Source organism: Hakea prostrata, chromosome 8 (genome assembly GCF_041222555.1).
Source record: "Hakea prostrata isolate BN-2017 chromosome 8, UWA_Hpros_2, whole genome shotgun sequence".
Classification (NCBI taxonomy): domain Eukaryota; kingdom Viridiplantae; phylum Streptophyta; class Magnoliopsida; order Proteales; family Proteaceae; genus Hakea; species Hakea prostrata.
Genome location: NC_142607.1, coordinates 40,785,347 through 40,801,411, shown reverse-complemented (window position 1 = coordinate 40,801,411; position 16,065 = coordinate 40,785,347). Strand labels below are relative to the sequence as shown.

General features: G+C 38.5%; 1 protein-coding gene and 1 long non-coding RNA gene across 2 annotated transcripts; one reads left to right on the top strand and one right to left on the bottom strand.

Annotated features, from left to right (window-relative positions):
* Nucleotides 1-2,378: 2,378 nt before the first annotated feature.
* LOC149007884 (uncharacterized) lies at nt 2,379-3,760 on the bottom strand. Its single transcript, XR_016175061.1, has 3 exons — nt 3,672-3,760; nt 3,283-3,583; nt 2,379-3,101 (listed from the first exon to the last, which is right to left on the bottom strand). It is a non-coding gene; the product is annotated as an uncharacterized LOC149007884 (long non-coding RNA).
* A 503-nt stretch (nt 3,761-4,263) lies between these two features.
* Nucleotides 4,264-6,458, top strand: LOC149007883 (cytokinin dehydrogenase 1-like). The gene is made up of 5 exons (XM_089165649.1): nt 4,264-5,019; nt 5,120-5,247; nt 5,332-5,592; nt 5,696-5,958; nt 6,043-6,458. Exons 1-5 carry the CDS (start codon nt 4,398-4,400, stop codon nt 6,362-6,364), a joined length of 1,596 nt encoding a protein of 531 aa, XP_089021775.1. The 5' UTR covers nt 4,264-4,397; the 3' UTR covers nt 6,365-6,458.
* The last annotated feature ends 9,607 nt before the right edge of the window (nt 6,459-16,065 follow it).

The following is a 16,065-nucleotide window of genomic DNA, read 5'->3' as shown; positions in this document are numbered from 1 at the left end:
ACCAAATATGTCAATGTGGGTCCACATTTAAAGTTAGGTACAAGAATTCAGGTCACAGTATAATACTTTGTTATTGGTGAATACCAATTTTGGTCATCAAAAATATTTAGGGTCTTCACATGTCCGACTCATTAAAGTAAGACGAACAACATAGTCAAAGGTGCTGAGTCGTGTTCAGATCATCAAGATCTTTAAAATGATTGATCTCCCACTTAAGATGTGGTCATGGGTACTCCGTATAGGGGTGGAGCCTTCCTAGAGTCGGTGCCCCCTGCCTCTCATTTTTTGAAATTTTTCCGCCCCTAGATTCAGTGCCCCTTGCCTCTCATTTTTTGAAATTTTCATAGAGAGACCCCTCTGACCCTCTTTTCATGTGAAATACTACTGCTTGATCCTCTTGACTAGAAAAAAAAATTAACGGTAAAAGAATGGATAAAAAAGTCATTGTCAATAATTAACTTTTAAGTATTGAGTAAACCAAGTAAATCTTTCTGTTATGTGAATGTTCCCTAATGCATTTTTTTTTTAATACCACTAGGAAGAGAGGGAGACACATCATAAAGTTTGTGACCACAAAATGAAATCTCTCAATGGGAGCCACTAGGCTTGCATTTGGACCCATGGAACAATAACTTGTCTCTTAAAAGTGTTGTTATATGCTAAACAAATAGTTTTTATGTATCATCAAAAAGAAACTCCGGTAATATCATTTGTGGTAAGGGTAATTGTGAGTTTTGTGCCACTTGTTGTAATCCTCGGAAATGGCCGGCAAATGATCTCATTATCTATATAAGACAGCATCATTAAGATTGAGATTTGGTTAATCAATTAGGGTTTGGCTTATTTAAGCTTTCTTTACAATTCACACTCTCTTTATCCCGACCGTCCCAAAGGATGCCCGGGGTCATGTCTTAACTATAATTAGATAAGGAAGAATGGAGTTTTTCATCACATAATGCATTTATTTTATTTTATTTTATTTATTCTTTTATTCAATGATGCATGTCTAAATTTATTATTATTATTTTTTTTTTTGGAACTGAGGTTCATCCGGGCTAGTTTGCGCGCACCATGATTTACTTCCTCGGGGAGCTTTTATATTAATACTGCTGAGTGGGTGCAAACCCAAGACCTCTCCTAGGGAAGTTGGGTCTTTAACCGCTCTAAATCTTTAGTCTAATTAATTCTACGGATTTGTACTGACCGCTCAACCAGATGAACCAACTATACAAAAAAACAATGAAGAATATAAGGTGTCAAATTCGAGAGCACACGCCTTCTTAACCATGGCATTCTTCTATGAGAACAGAAAAATGGTGATGGGTATTCATTAAAATAGTTTATTTGTTTTGTTCTTTTAAGTACAAACTAGTGAGAAATGTGATCTAAAGATTGGATTTTTTAGGTATGTCACCATAAATAATTTTAATTGAAGGAAACTCAAGTTTCGACTAGATAAAAATGGGAAATCTAGATGGGAAACTTAGGACTTTTTCGTGCAATTTTTGACAAGTTTAGGGAATATTTTAGGGTGAAACTCTACATTTAAGCTAATTAGAGTATAAAGAATACATTGGCTATATTTTGCTAAAAAAATCAATGTAAATATGTCATTCAATGTACATAACATCAATGTAGAGTTGTCCAAGAAGTACACTATAAACTTAACTACTTAAGTACATAACATTCAATATATAAATTCTAACTTCAAAACATCAAATACAAAGTAACTGACAATAAAAGGAAAATACAACTTAGAGTCAAGAGGAGTGCCAAGAGTGGATCTATCTTGTGAGCTTAACATCCGGAGGAAATACGCAATTTGGATAGGGAGTCCTGATGGAGGAGGTATTTGTCGTGGTATTTTGGGAAACATGAAAGAAACAAAAAAAAATTAAAAATTTGGAAAAAATACCAAACTTGCAAGAAAAAGTCTAAAGTTTCTACGAAATTTCTCAAGTTTCCACAAAATTTCTCAAGTTTTCACAAAATTTTTTAAGTTTCACCTATGTTTCCTACGAAATTTGAGAATTTTTTTTCCTCATGAACCTACTGGTCTAGTTGGGTTGAACTAGGGTTTGAGGTTTCGATAAGTTTTGACGAAATTTCAACTATTTCGATTGAAACTTAGGATTTTTTTGTCCCCTAATTTTTTGTTTCGAAGTTCCCAAAATGGAAAATTTTGGTGAAAATTTTACAAGTTTTGATGAAATTTTGTTCTATGATATCAGGAGAACAAAAGACTTACAAGATAGTCCTCATGCTAGAAGTTTCTTAAGAACAACGACACCCCTAACCCTACTCGCGAACTCCTTAACCTTGCTTTCCTAACGTATGTCTTTTACTAAAAACTAAATATCTCATATTGTGGGCCCAATTTAAAATATTTCAATAACAAATTTACTAAATACCAATTTCCAAACAAAGAATGGTTTCTCACCGTAAATTTTACACATGAACTAGTCTGTTAGAACGAAAACATTAGCAAACACATAGTTTGATCAACCAAGTATTTTTGTTACTAAATTACTAATTACAAGTACATTCATAATAACAAGTTTTGACTGCTCCACCATCATACACTTGTACATCATAATCTTGACCGCAGTGAATCAGAGAAGCACATTGGTAAAAGAGTTGAAATGACATGAATTTGTAGTCACTAGTCTGTGGATGCCAAGAGACAAGAAGGCATGATTGGAGTGGAATGTAAGTGGGATGGGGAACATGATAAGAAGAATGGTTTATTTATTAATACAATAGGTTTTGAGGATCCAAGAACAGTTTTGTGTCCTTACCAACCCTTATAAACCTCCAAATTGTGTTCAAGTCTCCATCTCATGATGATCATGACGTGGCAGTAGCAGCAATCATCCTAGTGGCACCACCACACCCACTAACTGTAATTTTATAGGCCTTTCTTCCTGCCTTAATCACCAATCCAAAGCCTTAAACCTCCATGGAATGATGATGAACCTGGTGATGACCATGACTTGGCAGTCGCAGCAATCATCTTCCCCCTAGTGGCACCTCCACACCCCCACCAACTGCAATTTCATTGGGCACCAATTGAATTCCAGAGACCCAGAGCAGCAGCTGATCTGAGAAAACATATTTAAAAAAAAAAAATCAAGCTTCTTAGATCCTTCACAAGAAGGATTTAAAGCAAAATCTAAGATGTAATAATGTTAGAGAGATACCATAATTGTGACAAGTACCAATAATGCAACAAAGAAAAGTTTATTCTGGGTTGAGTCAGTGGAGGGAAATCAGGGAACTCACTCTTGATGCTTCAGAGCCTATGAAACAGAATGGTGCAGTAGGCTTTTAGTGTTTCCTCATATTAAAAGCTGTCAATTCCACCATGTGAAGTTCTCAGTTCTCACCAAAGCTTGGTTTGGCCTTCTTAAAGGCATAACAGGGGGAAGAACTGGAAAAGTGGGGTTCTCTGAAGGAATCTGTCTCAAAGTCAAGGCCTTGAAGCAGATGAATAGTATAACCTTCTCACTGTTTCCTTCATACGTAACTGTCAACCATGGCCACTTCTCAGGCACTAGAACAAGCCCAAGGACAGGCCCCTACCCTGCACAAACAAAATCCTTTTATTATTTTTTTTAATCTTTTCACCCACCCACTGCAACAGAGGAGACTCACATGCCAGACAGACCTACCATATCTGACCCATTTCCCAACCCTTCCAACCATCACTAAGCTGTATTCCCATGCAACACAGAAAGGGGGAGGGAGGGGGGGGCCGCCCTGATGCTCTTTCTCCCTGCTACTGGAAATCAGATACACAAACAAAACCAGTCAGTAGGGATAAACATATTGGACATGCTTGGGAAATTTTAGGAAGAGCATGGCCATATCAGTCATAAGAGCCCAACAATTTTAAATAACAGAAAAATCTTTTCTGAAAAATAGGGAAAACATCCAGGCCAGGTGTAGAAGAAAAACAGTTTCTGGACACGTCAGTCATTGATGGAAAAGGTGGGAATGTGATTGCAACTGTGGGAAAAGTGCGATGATATGTGAAAATCTTCCTTTCTATAAAAGTTTCTCTCAACTTGATATGTACTACTCTGTAGTTCCATAAACAATAAGATCCCAAAAAGAAGAACTAAAAGAAAATTCCTAAAACTCTCCCACCCAAGTAGGCAGTCTTCATACGGAGTCTAAGCACTTAGGGGGTTGACTAGCCACCCCAACCTCTCCTTTAAATTCCCTCTTCTACCTTCCATTTCCCTGGCTCTTCTACTCCTCTCCTTTTGCTTGTTTAAACAAGAAACAAAAAGAGAAATTCTTTTTTGAAGCTTTGAGCTCTTCCCTGTAATTGCCTTTCTCAGAGTTAAGAGAACGGGAATCATCATTCCATTAGTTCCCTTCTTCCAACCAACATGTTATTCCTCAGATGTTTTTGGTTTCTGTTATTGAGCTGCATCACAGCCAGAATCAACCCATACTCCACCCTCCCTTTCACCACCCCAACTGCATCTGACTTGGAGTCCTCCCTTGTCCGTTCTTCACTATTGACACTGAATCTTGATGGGCATTTTTCTTTTGATGATGTCCACCATGCAGCAAGTGACTTTGGCAACCGATACCATCTTCTCCCAAGTGCAATCCTACATCCAGAGTCAGTTTCAGATATTGCAATGACTATAAAGCACATCTTTCAGATGGGTCCCAGCTCGAAGCTCACGGTTGCAGCCAGAGGTCACGGCCACTCCCTCCAAGGCCAGTCACAAGCCCATGAAGGAATTGTCATCAACATGAAATCACTCCGGAAACCAGCAATGCAAGTCCATTCTGGTGAGCTGCCTTACGTGGATGTTTCTGGTGGTGAATTGTGGATAAATATACTGCATGAAAGCTTGAAATACGGGCTTGCTCCAAAATCCTGGACAGACTATCTCCATCTCACTGTTGGTGGAACTTTGTCCAATGCTGGGATCAGTGGGCAGGCGTTCCGTCATGGGCCGCAGATCAGCAACGTCCACCAGCTCGAAGTTGTCACAGGTCTGTTTGAACAAAAGTAAGCATTAGGTATACAGTTTTCCCTCTTAGATAGAATAAAAAAATTGACACCAAAAGGTATGGACAAAACTGTGCGATGCAGGGAAAGGAGAAGTGATGAACTGTTCAGACACAGAGAATGCAGACCTCTTTTTCAGTGTCCTTGGAGGTCTGGGTCAATTTGGGATCATAACCCGGGCTAGAATTGCTCTCGAACCAGCTCCAAAAATGGTAATTCAATGTCTGACTCTTGATATGAGTTTAAAGCAGTTCCCAGATTTGTTAGTAACATGATTAATCCATCACTGTGAACAGGTAAAATGGATTAGAGTTCTCTACTCGAATTTCTCCAGATTTGTCAGGGACCAGGAGCATTTAACATCTGCTAAGAGTACCTTTGACTACATTGAAGGCTTTGTGGTCATAAACAGAACAGGTTTACTAAATAACTGGAGATCATCCTTCAACCCTCAAGACCCAGTTCAAGCCCGCCGGTTCAACTCGGATGGTAGAACTCTGTTCTGCCTAGAAATGGCCAAAAACTTCAACCCACATGAGACTGACATTATAAATCAGGTAAGTCATGTCATGACCTCACATCATGCCTCCAGAAACATGTCCAAAATGCTCACTTGAATGTGAGGAATCCTCATCTCATCTATCGTTTTTGTCTTAACAGGAAGTGGAGAACCTTCTGTCTCAGCTAAGTTATATTCCATCAACACTTTTCCTAACAGAGGTCTCATACCTGGACTTCCTGGATAGAGTGCACATATCTGAGATAAAGCTTCGATCTAAAGGACTCTGGGAAGTTCCACATCCATGGCTTAACCTTCTAATTCCAAAAACCAAAATCCAAAAATTTGCTGATGAGGTCTTCGGCAACATTCTTACTGACACTAGCAATGGTCCCGTCCTCGTCTACCCAGTCAACAAATCCAAGTAATAGTTCACAAAATCAATCGCAGTGCTAGTGCATACCTTCAAACAATATCTGCTTATCCTTTATACCCTCCATTTTTGCAGGTGGCATAGCAGGACCTCTGTAGTAACTCCAGAGGAAGATATTTTCTACCTCGTGGCATTCCTTTCTTCAGCAGTGCCCTCGTCCAAAGGAACTGATGGCTTGGAACACATTCTAACCCAGAACAGAAGAATTCTAGATTTCTGTGAAACAGCCCGCCTTGGGGCGAAGCAGTATCTGCCTCATTACAGCAACCAGAAAGAGTGGCAAGCCCACTTTGGCCCTCGTTGGGAAATTTTTGCACAACGAAAATCTGCTTATGATCCCTTGGCTATCCTTGCTCCAGGCCAGAGAATTTTTCAAAAGGCATTACCGTTCTCATAACATTGGCCGCTCATACAACCAAGGGCCCTTAAAGCATATAATCCAGAGCTCCAGGGCACCACAAAATCCATTTAATTATTTCTAGAGCCTCCACTACAATTGTCACTGAAAAGGGAAGACTGCGGCCTACTTAGATTTTTGTTGATTAAGTTGGTCAACACTTCAATTATGTAATTAGTAATTGAATTTTAGAAAAGAAACAACAAAATTCAACCCTGTAATTCATGAGCAGATAGGTGTGTGGACAAGACTTAGTCACCCCTCACAATTCCAAGAACAGGATGGCAACATAATTAGTTGCTTTAGTAGTCCAATGTTTTCTTAGATGAGTTAATAATGTCATGCTACTTATGAAAATTAATATGCCACATGTGCGAAGCATGTCTCAGAGTCAAAAAAGCAACAAGTATGAAAGATCAAAGTAATTAATTTAAAGAGATGTATGAGTAATCTGGTTGTTAGGATTTGGAACATGATAGTTGTAACTGAAGGAAAACTTGCTGAGGATAGAGCAGCATGATTCCTCTGAAACTCTAGCATCAGTTCGTCCAAGACCTGGCAAGAGATTTCCTCATGATTCTTCATGGTCCCAGAGGAATCCAAAGAGAAACTTTAATTTTCAATAGAATGAACTTCAAATTCAATAGAATCAATTCCAACAGGAAGAAAACTACTACTATCATCTCTAGCACAAAATACACAAGATTTTATACACCATGGTTTGAGATGCGAGATCTCGTGCAATATCTCGCTTTTTTCCAAAACCCGAGACGAGATGGGAAGTGAGACTTGGAAAATCCAATATCTCGGCCAAAATCTAGGTTTCATCAGATCTAGATCAAGTCAGGAACTCGGGATATCTTGACTCAAACTTCTCGGTGCTCTCGCTTCCCCCTTTGCTCTCTTGCTCGAAAAGCCTCTTTTTCCAGAATTTCTACTAGAGCCTTCGCCGGAATACCTCATAGTCTTCAATCTAAACCAGTGGTTAAACTTGTCATGTGAACATGTGTGATGTACAATATATCATAGTTTTTTGAGTTTAAACCTTAATGTGTGTATGTATATAAAGTAAATCATGTGTACTTTACGTTTTATAAGTCTGCATCTTCACTTCTTTGGCACAATGGTTTCAAAGTGGAACTCACATTTACAGTTGTTTTTTCATAAATCTAAGGCCACCATTCTGTTTAAAAGGTCTAAAATAGGCTGGACACTAATATCTAGTCCAACAGACCCCTAAAACCTACTGAGATGGGCCATTGAGTTGGGTCAAGATGGGAGGAGTTTTCTCTTCATCTCAATGAGATCTCCCAGAGATCTCGGTTTCTTGGCCCATCCATTGACATCAAGTTCTGGAACCTTAAGACTCCCTACATGGATCTTTTCCTCCAATAAGCTATATTCAATCCATACTTTTAACAAGGCCCAAGCTATGCATTCTCCTAGAATCATTAGGTCTACTCCTGGCTCTTTTAGCTCCATCAATCTCAATCAAATTACCTTTTTCGTGCTGGAGCATCGAAAGGCATCCATACCTCAAGTGACATTGTTGCAGCTTGTCATGTATTGGAGAAGTCAATTATTGTTGTATGCACCTGTCCATATCTAAGCTAAAAAAATAATCTATAGAAATATATCCCCTTGTAATCAGAATTGGTATGGGTGATTCTTATAATTCTGTTGAGAAAATTTCATACAAGTGATTCTTTTAAATAGGTAATACCCACTAGGATGTAATTAATAGATTAATTAGGAAGCATAGTCCATATCAACGCTGCTAGTCCTCATCAGAAATGCCAATATTATGTAAAGAGGAGTGGAGAAATCAAAGGATCTGGCACTTGAAAGTAATGGAAGGTTTTCTAAATAACTCCTGATGAAACTCTCTCTGAAATCTCCTCACAGATATCTTTGGAAGGCTTTACGGGTTTACTGAAACATCTAAGTATTTTGTAGCTTGTTTGACTGCAAGAAGAAGATTGTATTCTCAGAGTTGATCATCCAACTATGAGAGGCCCCCTCTTCATGTAAGCATCCAGTTTCTCAAAAAATGAGGATATGGAATACAGTCTCCTTGAACACTTCTCATTCCCCTAACAGGTATAAGAACAAAAACTCAAGGTCAATGGAGTATGTAGGGCAAGGCAATGTGCTGTTAAGAAGGTCCCGGAAAATGTGCTACAGGAACAGTCAGTGACTTAAGCCTGAAGCTGCTGCTAATTCCATTTGGTAAGAAAGGATACGAGGGCAAGGCAACATGCCGTTAAGATGGTCCCAGAAAATGTGCTGTTAAGATGGTCCCGTGAAAAAAAAAAAAAAAAAAAAAAAAAAAAAACCAAAAACAAAACCCAAAAACCACCACTAAAAAAAAAAAAAAAAAAAAAAAAAAAATTATAAATAACACAAAAAAAAAAAAAAAAAAAAAAAAAAAAAAAAAACAAACAAAAAAAAATATATAAAAAAAAAATTATAATAAACACACAACAACACAAAAAACACCCCAACCAAAAAAAAAGAAAAAGAAAGAAAAAAAAAACACAAACCAAGGCAGCCAAAAAAGATAGAAAAAAAAAAAAAAAAAAAATAATATATGGGGCACCACCCCCGGAAAAAAAAAAAAAACACCAAAAGACATTACTAAGTTGAGGAACTTTGTATGGTTACTGTTGGATTCTATTAGGAGTCTAATAAGAGTTTGTATAGGAATTAAATTAGAGTTTGCATTCATGTAAACTTCTATTCCTTGTAATAGTCTACTTTCCACTTTATTATAAATAAAGGGCTTGAGATCATGGATCAATAAGCCATTCTCCCACAATCGTTTCTTTCAACATGGCATCAGAGCCTAAGTTTGATTAGGATCTTTTTTTTCTCTACAAAACCCCATCGCAGATTTTCTCCAATCATTGCAGAATTTTCTGCAACGGTCGCTAGAATTTTCTACAACCATCACAGAAATTCTTTTTTTCTGTAACCTATCGCTTCGATTAGGGAAGCAACCCACCTTCTTCTTCTTCTGAATTTATTTTCTAACCCATAGCCAATCTTCAGTTCTACTGCTGGCAGTTTTTCAGTAACGTCTCGATTTGACAAATAAAAACAGAAAACAAAGGAAAGAAGAAGAGAAGAAGAAATCAGAAACTTCCGCTGCTTCTGCAACTGCAAAAGCTTCAGCTTCAGATCCTGCAACTACCGCTGCTTCTACAACTTCAATTAGTGAGTTATTTCTTCGATTTTTTTTCTCTTGTTCTTTGTCTGGAAGAGCCGATCATGAAGACCTGACTCTGCTCATACACCTGCTGGTTTTTTAGTTTCGATTAGCCCAACAGAAAAATAAATACGATGGTTGAGGGCTTTAATTTGTAAATTTACATTCTTCTAGGGATATTTCTGTAAATCTGCATATTTTTAGGGATTTATTTGCAAATTTACAAATTTTCAGGGACATAATTGTAAATTTGCATAATTCCAGGGGTCTATTTGTAAATTCAAATAGTTCTAGGACCTATTTGTAAATTCAAATAGTTATAGTTTTAGGGACTTATTTGTAATTTCAGTTTTCAGTCAGAATCAGAGTCAAAAGAAAAGAAAAGAAAAAAAAGGGGGGGGGGGGGGGAATTGGCTCATATCATCTCATTAGCCAGACTTGTCATTACTTAGACTTGTTTGGGTTGTTCGGCTATTGCATTCTGCGACGTTTTAGTTTTTTCAAAAGGGGTGAAGACTGAAGAACTGCAGACAATTCTTTCAACATGGCAGCCATCAATGATACTACTGCTCCCACTGGATCCGAATATTTTCCCATTCTTCATTCTCTTTCGGTAAGATTTGACGGCACAAATTACTTGATCTGGTCTCGATCTGCTTACCTGACTATTGCTGGAAGAGGACTAGTTGGATACATTATGGGCACTACTATCAAACCCACTACCGCAGGTGTTTTACAGGATAAATGGATATCAAACGACTCTCTTATTATGTCATTCCTTTTGAATTCCATGCATCCAAATATTGCCCGGGGTTACCTATTACTTGATCACGCAGCCCAAATCTGGAAGGCTACTACTGAAACATATGGACAGTTGGGGAATGATGCACAGGTTTATGAGCTACGAAAGAAGCTTCATGAGACTACCCAAAAGGAACTAACTGTGGCCCACTATTATGCTGAGTTGCGATCTCTTTGGCAAGAGTTGGATCATTATGGGGATTATCACCCCACTAATCCAGATGATGTGGCGACATATAAGAAGTACATTGATAAGATTCGAGTATATGACTTCTTGGCAGGTTTGAACGTGGAGTACGATCAGATCAGAGTACAAGTCTTAAGTCGTTCTCCCTTTCCTACACTAGAACAGTCTTATGCTCTTGTTCAGTGTGAGGAAAGTCGTCGATTAGTCATGCTTCATACTCCTATTATGGAGAAATCAGTTTTACAGTCTGTTCGCACTAAATCTGATCCGGCTAAGGAGATTGTTAAGTGTGAGCACTGTCACAAACCATATCATACCAAGGAAAATTGTTGGAAACTGCATGGGAAGCCTGCTGATTTTGAGCAAAAACGAGCACAAAGATAGGGAAAACAAAAGGCTAATCTTTTCTGAGACAGTTTCCACCACACCCTCTGCAGACGTTGGTTTTTCGCAGGAGGAGTTCGCTACTCTGACGTATTATGCGGTCTTCTACTGCCGGTACAGCCTCGACCACTGCTTCCTCTACTACCCCTACCAACTCCTACCTAGCTACTTCAGGATCTGGGGAAGGAGATTGGTCGTGGTAAATGGACTTTATTTGCTCGAGCCGATTGGAGGATCTACTTCTGCTTTGACTACATCTTCTAATCCGATCCATTCGGTAATATCAGACCTTCATTAGTGGCACCGTAGGCTCAGTCAACCCCCTTTCAAATTTCGTCATTTTCTCTGGATTTGTTTTCCTGATACGTTTATCTTACCATTATAATTTCTTCCTCTTCAAGTTTCCCCATTGGAATTTCCTTTGTTATTATCTTCCCACGTGTAACGCTACACGTGAGGGGGAGATTGAAGATGTCTACAATTCAAAGCCTTTCATGTAGACTTCCTTATGCAGAATTTGATCTTTGTTACCTTTGAAAGTTTGTCCCTTACCTTTGCAATCTTCTACTCCTTTGAAAGTTTGTCCCTTACCTTCGCAATCTTCCACTTTGGAGATCTAACATTGCTATAGATCTATCTTTTTGACTGTGCAGAACTTGATCTCTGTTAACCCTGGAGATTTGCCCCTTAACTTGACATCTTCCCTTCGGAGATCTAACCTTGCAAAAGACTTGTCGTTTGACCTTTGCAGAACTTGATCTCTATTACCTTTGGAGATTGTCACTTATCTTGACAAATTTTTCCCTACCTTTGGAGATTGCCCCTTGGCAAACTTTCCCTTTAAAGATCTAACATTGCTACAAATCAAAACTTTCACTTTGGTTGTTTTACCCTAGCTATTGTTACCCCAAAAATATATTTTCCCTCAGATTTGTGCAGAAATTTAGTCTTCTCAACATTTGAAGATTCTACTTCTTTACTTGGGCGTTCTTCCTTGGAGACATAAAGTTGCAGTAAAGATGAGGACAAATCAAATGGAAGTCTATAAGGCAGACGTAATCTATAAGTTTGAAGATCAAATTGCTGATGTTTACCTGGACAGATGTTTTATACTTTTTTGGTCAAGTTGGACATGTGTGATATCCATGCCTCAACTTGAGGGGGAGTGTTGGATTCTATTAGGAGTCTAATAAGAGTTTGTATAGGAATTAAATTAGAGTTTGCATTCATGTAAACTTCTATTCCTTGTAATAGTCTACTTTCCACTTTATTATAAATAAAGGGCTTGAGATCATGGATCAATAAGCCATTCTCCCACAATCGTTTCTTTCAACACTTCTTGGTATACCAGTTTCACCATTCTCCACAACTGTGTTCATGGCTTAATCAGTTCACCCTTCCTCAAATCTTTCCTCAAATCTTCAAGTCACTTTGGGTATTATCAAAATAACAGAAATAAAAGGTATGTATACAGTGTTGTTGGTTGGTTCGGTTCTATTTGTATTTTTTGGTTTGTTCTTTTAGTTTGTTATTTCTTGTTGCCCAAGCAAGGGTAATTATGCAATAATGTAGTTTTCACTTCTTTATAAATAAAGGGCTTGGGATCACATTGACTCATCAAGCCATTCTACCATAATCGATTGTCTCAACATGGCGTCAGAGCCAAAATCAATTAGGGCAGAAGAAAAGGAAAAAAAAAATATATCGATTCTCTCTCTCTTCTGCATCCACCATCGCCACTGCAGCCCATCGCAGACCTAACCTCCCTTAGCTATCGCCCAACCACCTTCCCTTCTTCCATCGCTGCAACCTGCAAATTATTGCAGAACCATCGCAATACCAGAACCACTGTAACTCTTCAGCATCCATCGCCAGATCTTCTTCTCTGTCATCACCCACCTGCAACTCAACCTACAACTTGAAAAACCATCACTTCACCTCTATCTTCCAAAGACTTCTAGTTTCTAACCATCGCAGCACCAAAAGACCCCTCTGCAACTTCTTTCTGACACCTGCAACTTGGTTGTCGCTGACCTCTTTTCTGCCAAATTTTTCCCTATTTTCTACCCTTTCCTACATCGCAATCATCACCTTAACCACCAGCACCAATCAGCTGCTACCCTGCTTTTCAGTTGAAGGAAGAAGATACTGGAACTGTTGAAAATAACCCTTAACCAGAAACTAAACCTGAGCCAAACCCGAAACTAAACCTAGACCCAACCAGAACCAAAAAAAAATAAAAACCCAAAAAGCCCCATGCATCCTATGTCATTAAAAAAAAAAGCTGATATTGTTCCTTCTCCTATGAATCCCTAAATTTATTTGGATGATCAGGCTATTCAATTATGTGACATTTCAGTTGTTTCAAAAGGGTGACGACCGATGAACAACAAGAAATTTTTTTCTTTTTTTTTTTTGCAACCATGGCGACCACTGATGGTATTACTGCTCTCACTCGCTCCGAACATTAACCCACTATTCCTCCTCTTTCTGTAAGACTTGATGGAACAAATTATATAATCTGATCTCAACTTGCATACCTAACTATTACAAGAAGAGGACTGGTTGGACACATTACGGGCACCACTATCAAGCCTACAACTGCGGGAACTTCTCAGGATAAATGGATATCAAATGACTCTATTATCATGCCATTCCTTTTAAATTCCATGAATCCAAATCTTGCCCGTGGATACCTATTGCTTGATACTGCAGCCCAGATCTGAAAGGCTACAATAGAAACATGTGAACAATTGGGGAATGATTCACAGGTGTTTAAGCTATGAAAGAAGCTTCATAAGACTACCCATAAGGAACTGACTATGGCTCAGTCCTACATTGAATTATGCTCTCTTTGGCAGGGGTTAGATCACTATGGCGACCATCACCCCACGAATCTTGATGATGTGACTACCTACAAGATGTATGTTGATAAGATTCATGTATACAACTTCTTGGCTAGTTTGAATGTGGTATGATCAGATCAAGTTACAAGCACGGAACAATATATCGACGAATTTCAGCGAAATTCGCCTAGTTCGGCTGCGAGCAAAATAAATAAAAGAGTGAATTGAAATTGCAACATTTTGCCGGAAAATCGCCGATTTTTCGGCAAAATCTCTCAAATAATCAGATGAAAGTGGGTGCTTTTGGATCGACGAAAAGACTTCTCTTCTCTTTCTTCTCCTTCTCCTTCTCCTTCTCCGGCAAGTGAGTTTCAGCTCCTCTTTCCATTACTGTGACTGAAGTTTCTAAGAACAAATTTGTTGAAATCTAGAATTTTTCGGGATGGGTTTTGAGTTGACATCGGTTTCATATATATATAGGCACAAACAAGTAAGAGATAAGCATATATTCATGGGTGTTTTTATGTGTGGGCGCCGCTGGTTGTGCTTTGTGACTTTTTCCGGCGTGTTCTGGAAGGAGCAGGAAATTACAACAACGGCCATAAATGGGTCAAACAGGTTTTCGCGTCCTCATCTGGCTAGGAAAAGCTAAGTAATGCATGACGCTCACAAGACTTTAAACTTTCCCGTGTCTTCACGCTAAAGTGAGTTTCCTCTCCTTTGGCCGACGACCTTGAGCAGTTTTCTTCCCTCTGGCTGGCGAAATTTCGCCATATCACCAGGTTCGCTGGGCAGCGAACAGGCGATATCCAGCGAACTTTCGTTCCCTGGTTACAAATATTAAGTCGTTCCCCCTTTCCTACACTGGTATAGTCTTATGCTCTTATTCAGTATGAGGAAAGTTGTCGTTTGCGATGCTTCATGCTCGTATTGTGGAGAAATCAGGGCTATAGGCTGTTGCCACCGAATCTGATTCTACAAAGGAGATTGTCAAGTGTGAGGACTATCACATGGTTATCAAAGCGTCCGCCTAGGCGCGCCTAAGCAGCTGCCTAGGCGGCAAAGCGATTTTTGAACCACTTAAATTGTGACCGCTTAACTAACGGGCTGAATTCTTGCCGCTTTTTTGCTTATCCATTACCGGTTTGCCGTCTTTTGCGCCTTATTGCCGCCTAGATGCTAAAGCAACCGCTTTTTTTTACATTTTGTAATTTGTGCATATTATTTTTCTTTTTTTTTAATCATAATTTATCCTACAATGTTGTATATAAATTTAAATATGTGAGCCATTTTGGAATTGAGGCCCAAATTGCCTGTCGGCAACAGAATGTGAAGCATGAGCCTTATTCAATGATTATTGATATAGTACATACTACTTTTCTTTCATTTTTAGTTTTCACATTGATTATTGATATAGTACATGCTACATAATTATTGTTATGAATCTTATGATGCTTGATGAGATAAAGTTATGTTTTTATTCTTTTTTTGGCTAATTTTTCATAACTGTGATTCTTGAATTTTTTTTATTTTTATTTTTATGAATGTGATTGTTGAATGTTTGTTTAATACTTTAGTTTATTATAAAAAGTATTTGTATTAAAAATATTGACTAAACCGCTTTGGTCGCTTTATTGCCGCCTAAGCGCCACTTAGTCGCCTAATCGCCAAAACGGAGCCCCAATCGCTTTGGTCGTTTTGCCGCTTTAATAACCATGGACTATCAAAAACCATATCATACCAAAGCTAACTGTTGGAAGCTCCATAGGAAGCCTATTGATTTTGAGCAGAAGAGTGCACAAAGGAGCGGCAAATCGAAGGCAATATTTTTGAGACTGTTACCACATCACCTACTATAGATATTGGTTTTTAACAGGAGGAGTTAGCTACTCTGCGATGTATTTTGCATTCTTCTACTACTGGTGCAGCCTCTACCATTGCTCCTTCCACTACCCATATCAATTCTTATCTTGATATGTTAGGTAACACTTTTACAGGTTTCTATGTTTCTTTTGTTTTTGCTCCTTGGATTATTGACACTAGAGCTACAGATCATATGATAGGTTCTGTGTCATCTTTTTTACATTATTCTCCTGCCTCAGGGAAAGATAAAATTTGCATCGTTGATGGTTCTTATCCCTTCATCGCTGGAAAGGAGACCATTCAACATTCTCCCCTACTTTCTCTATTTAGAGTTTTGCATGTTCCTTCCTTCTCTAACAATCTAGTTTTTAATTCATCCAAAAAAAAACAATCTAGTTTCTATCAGTAGTCT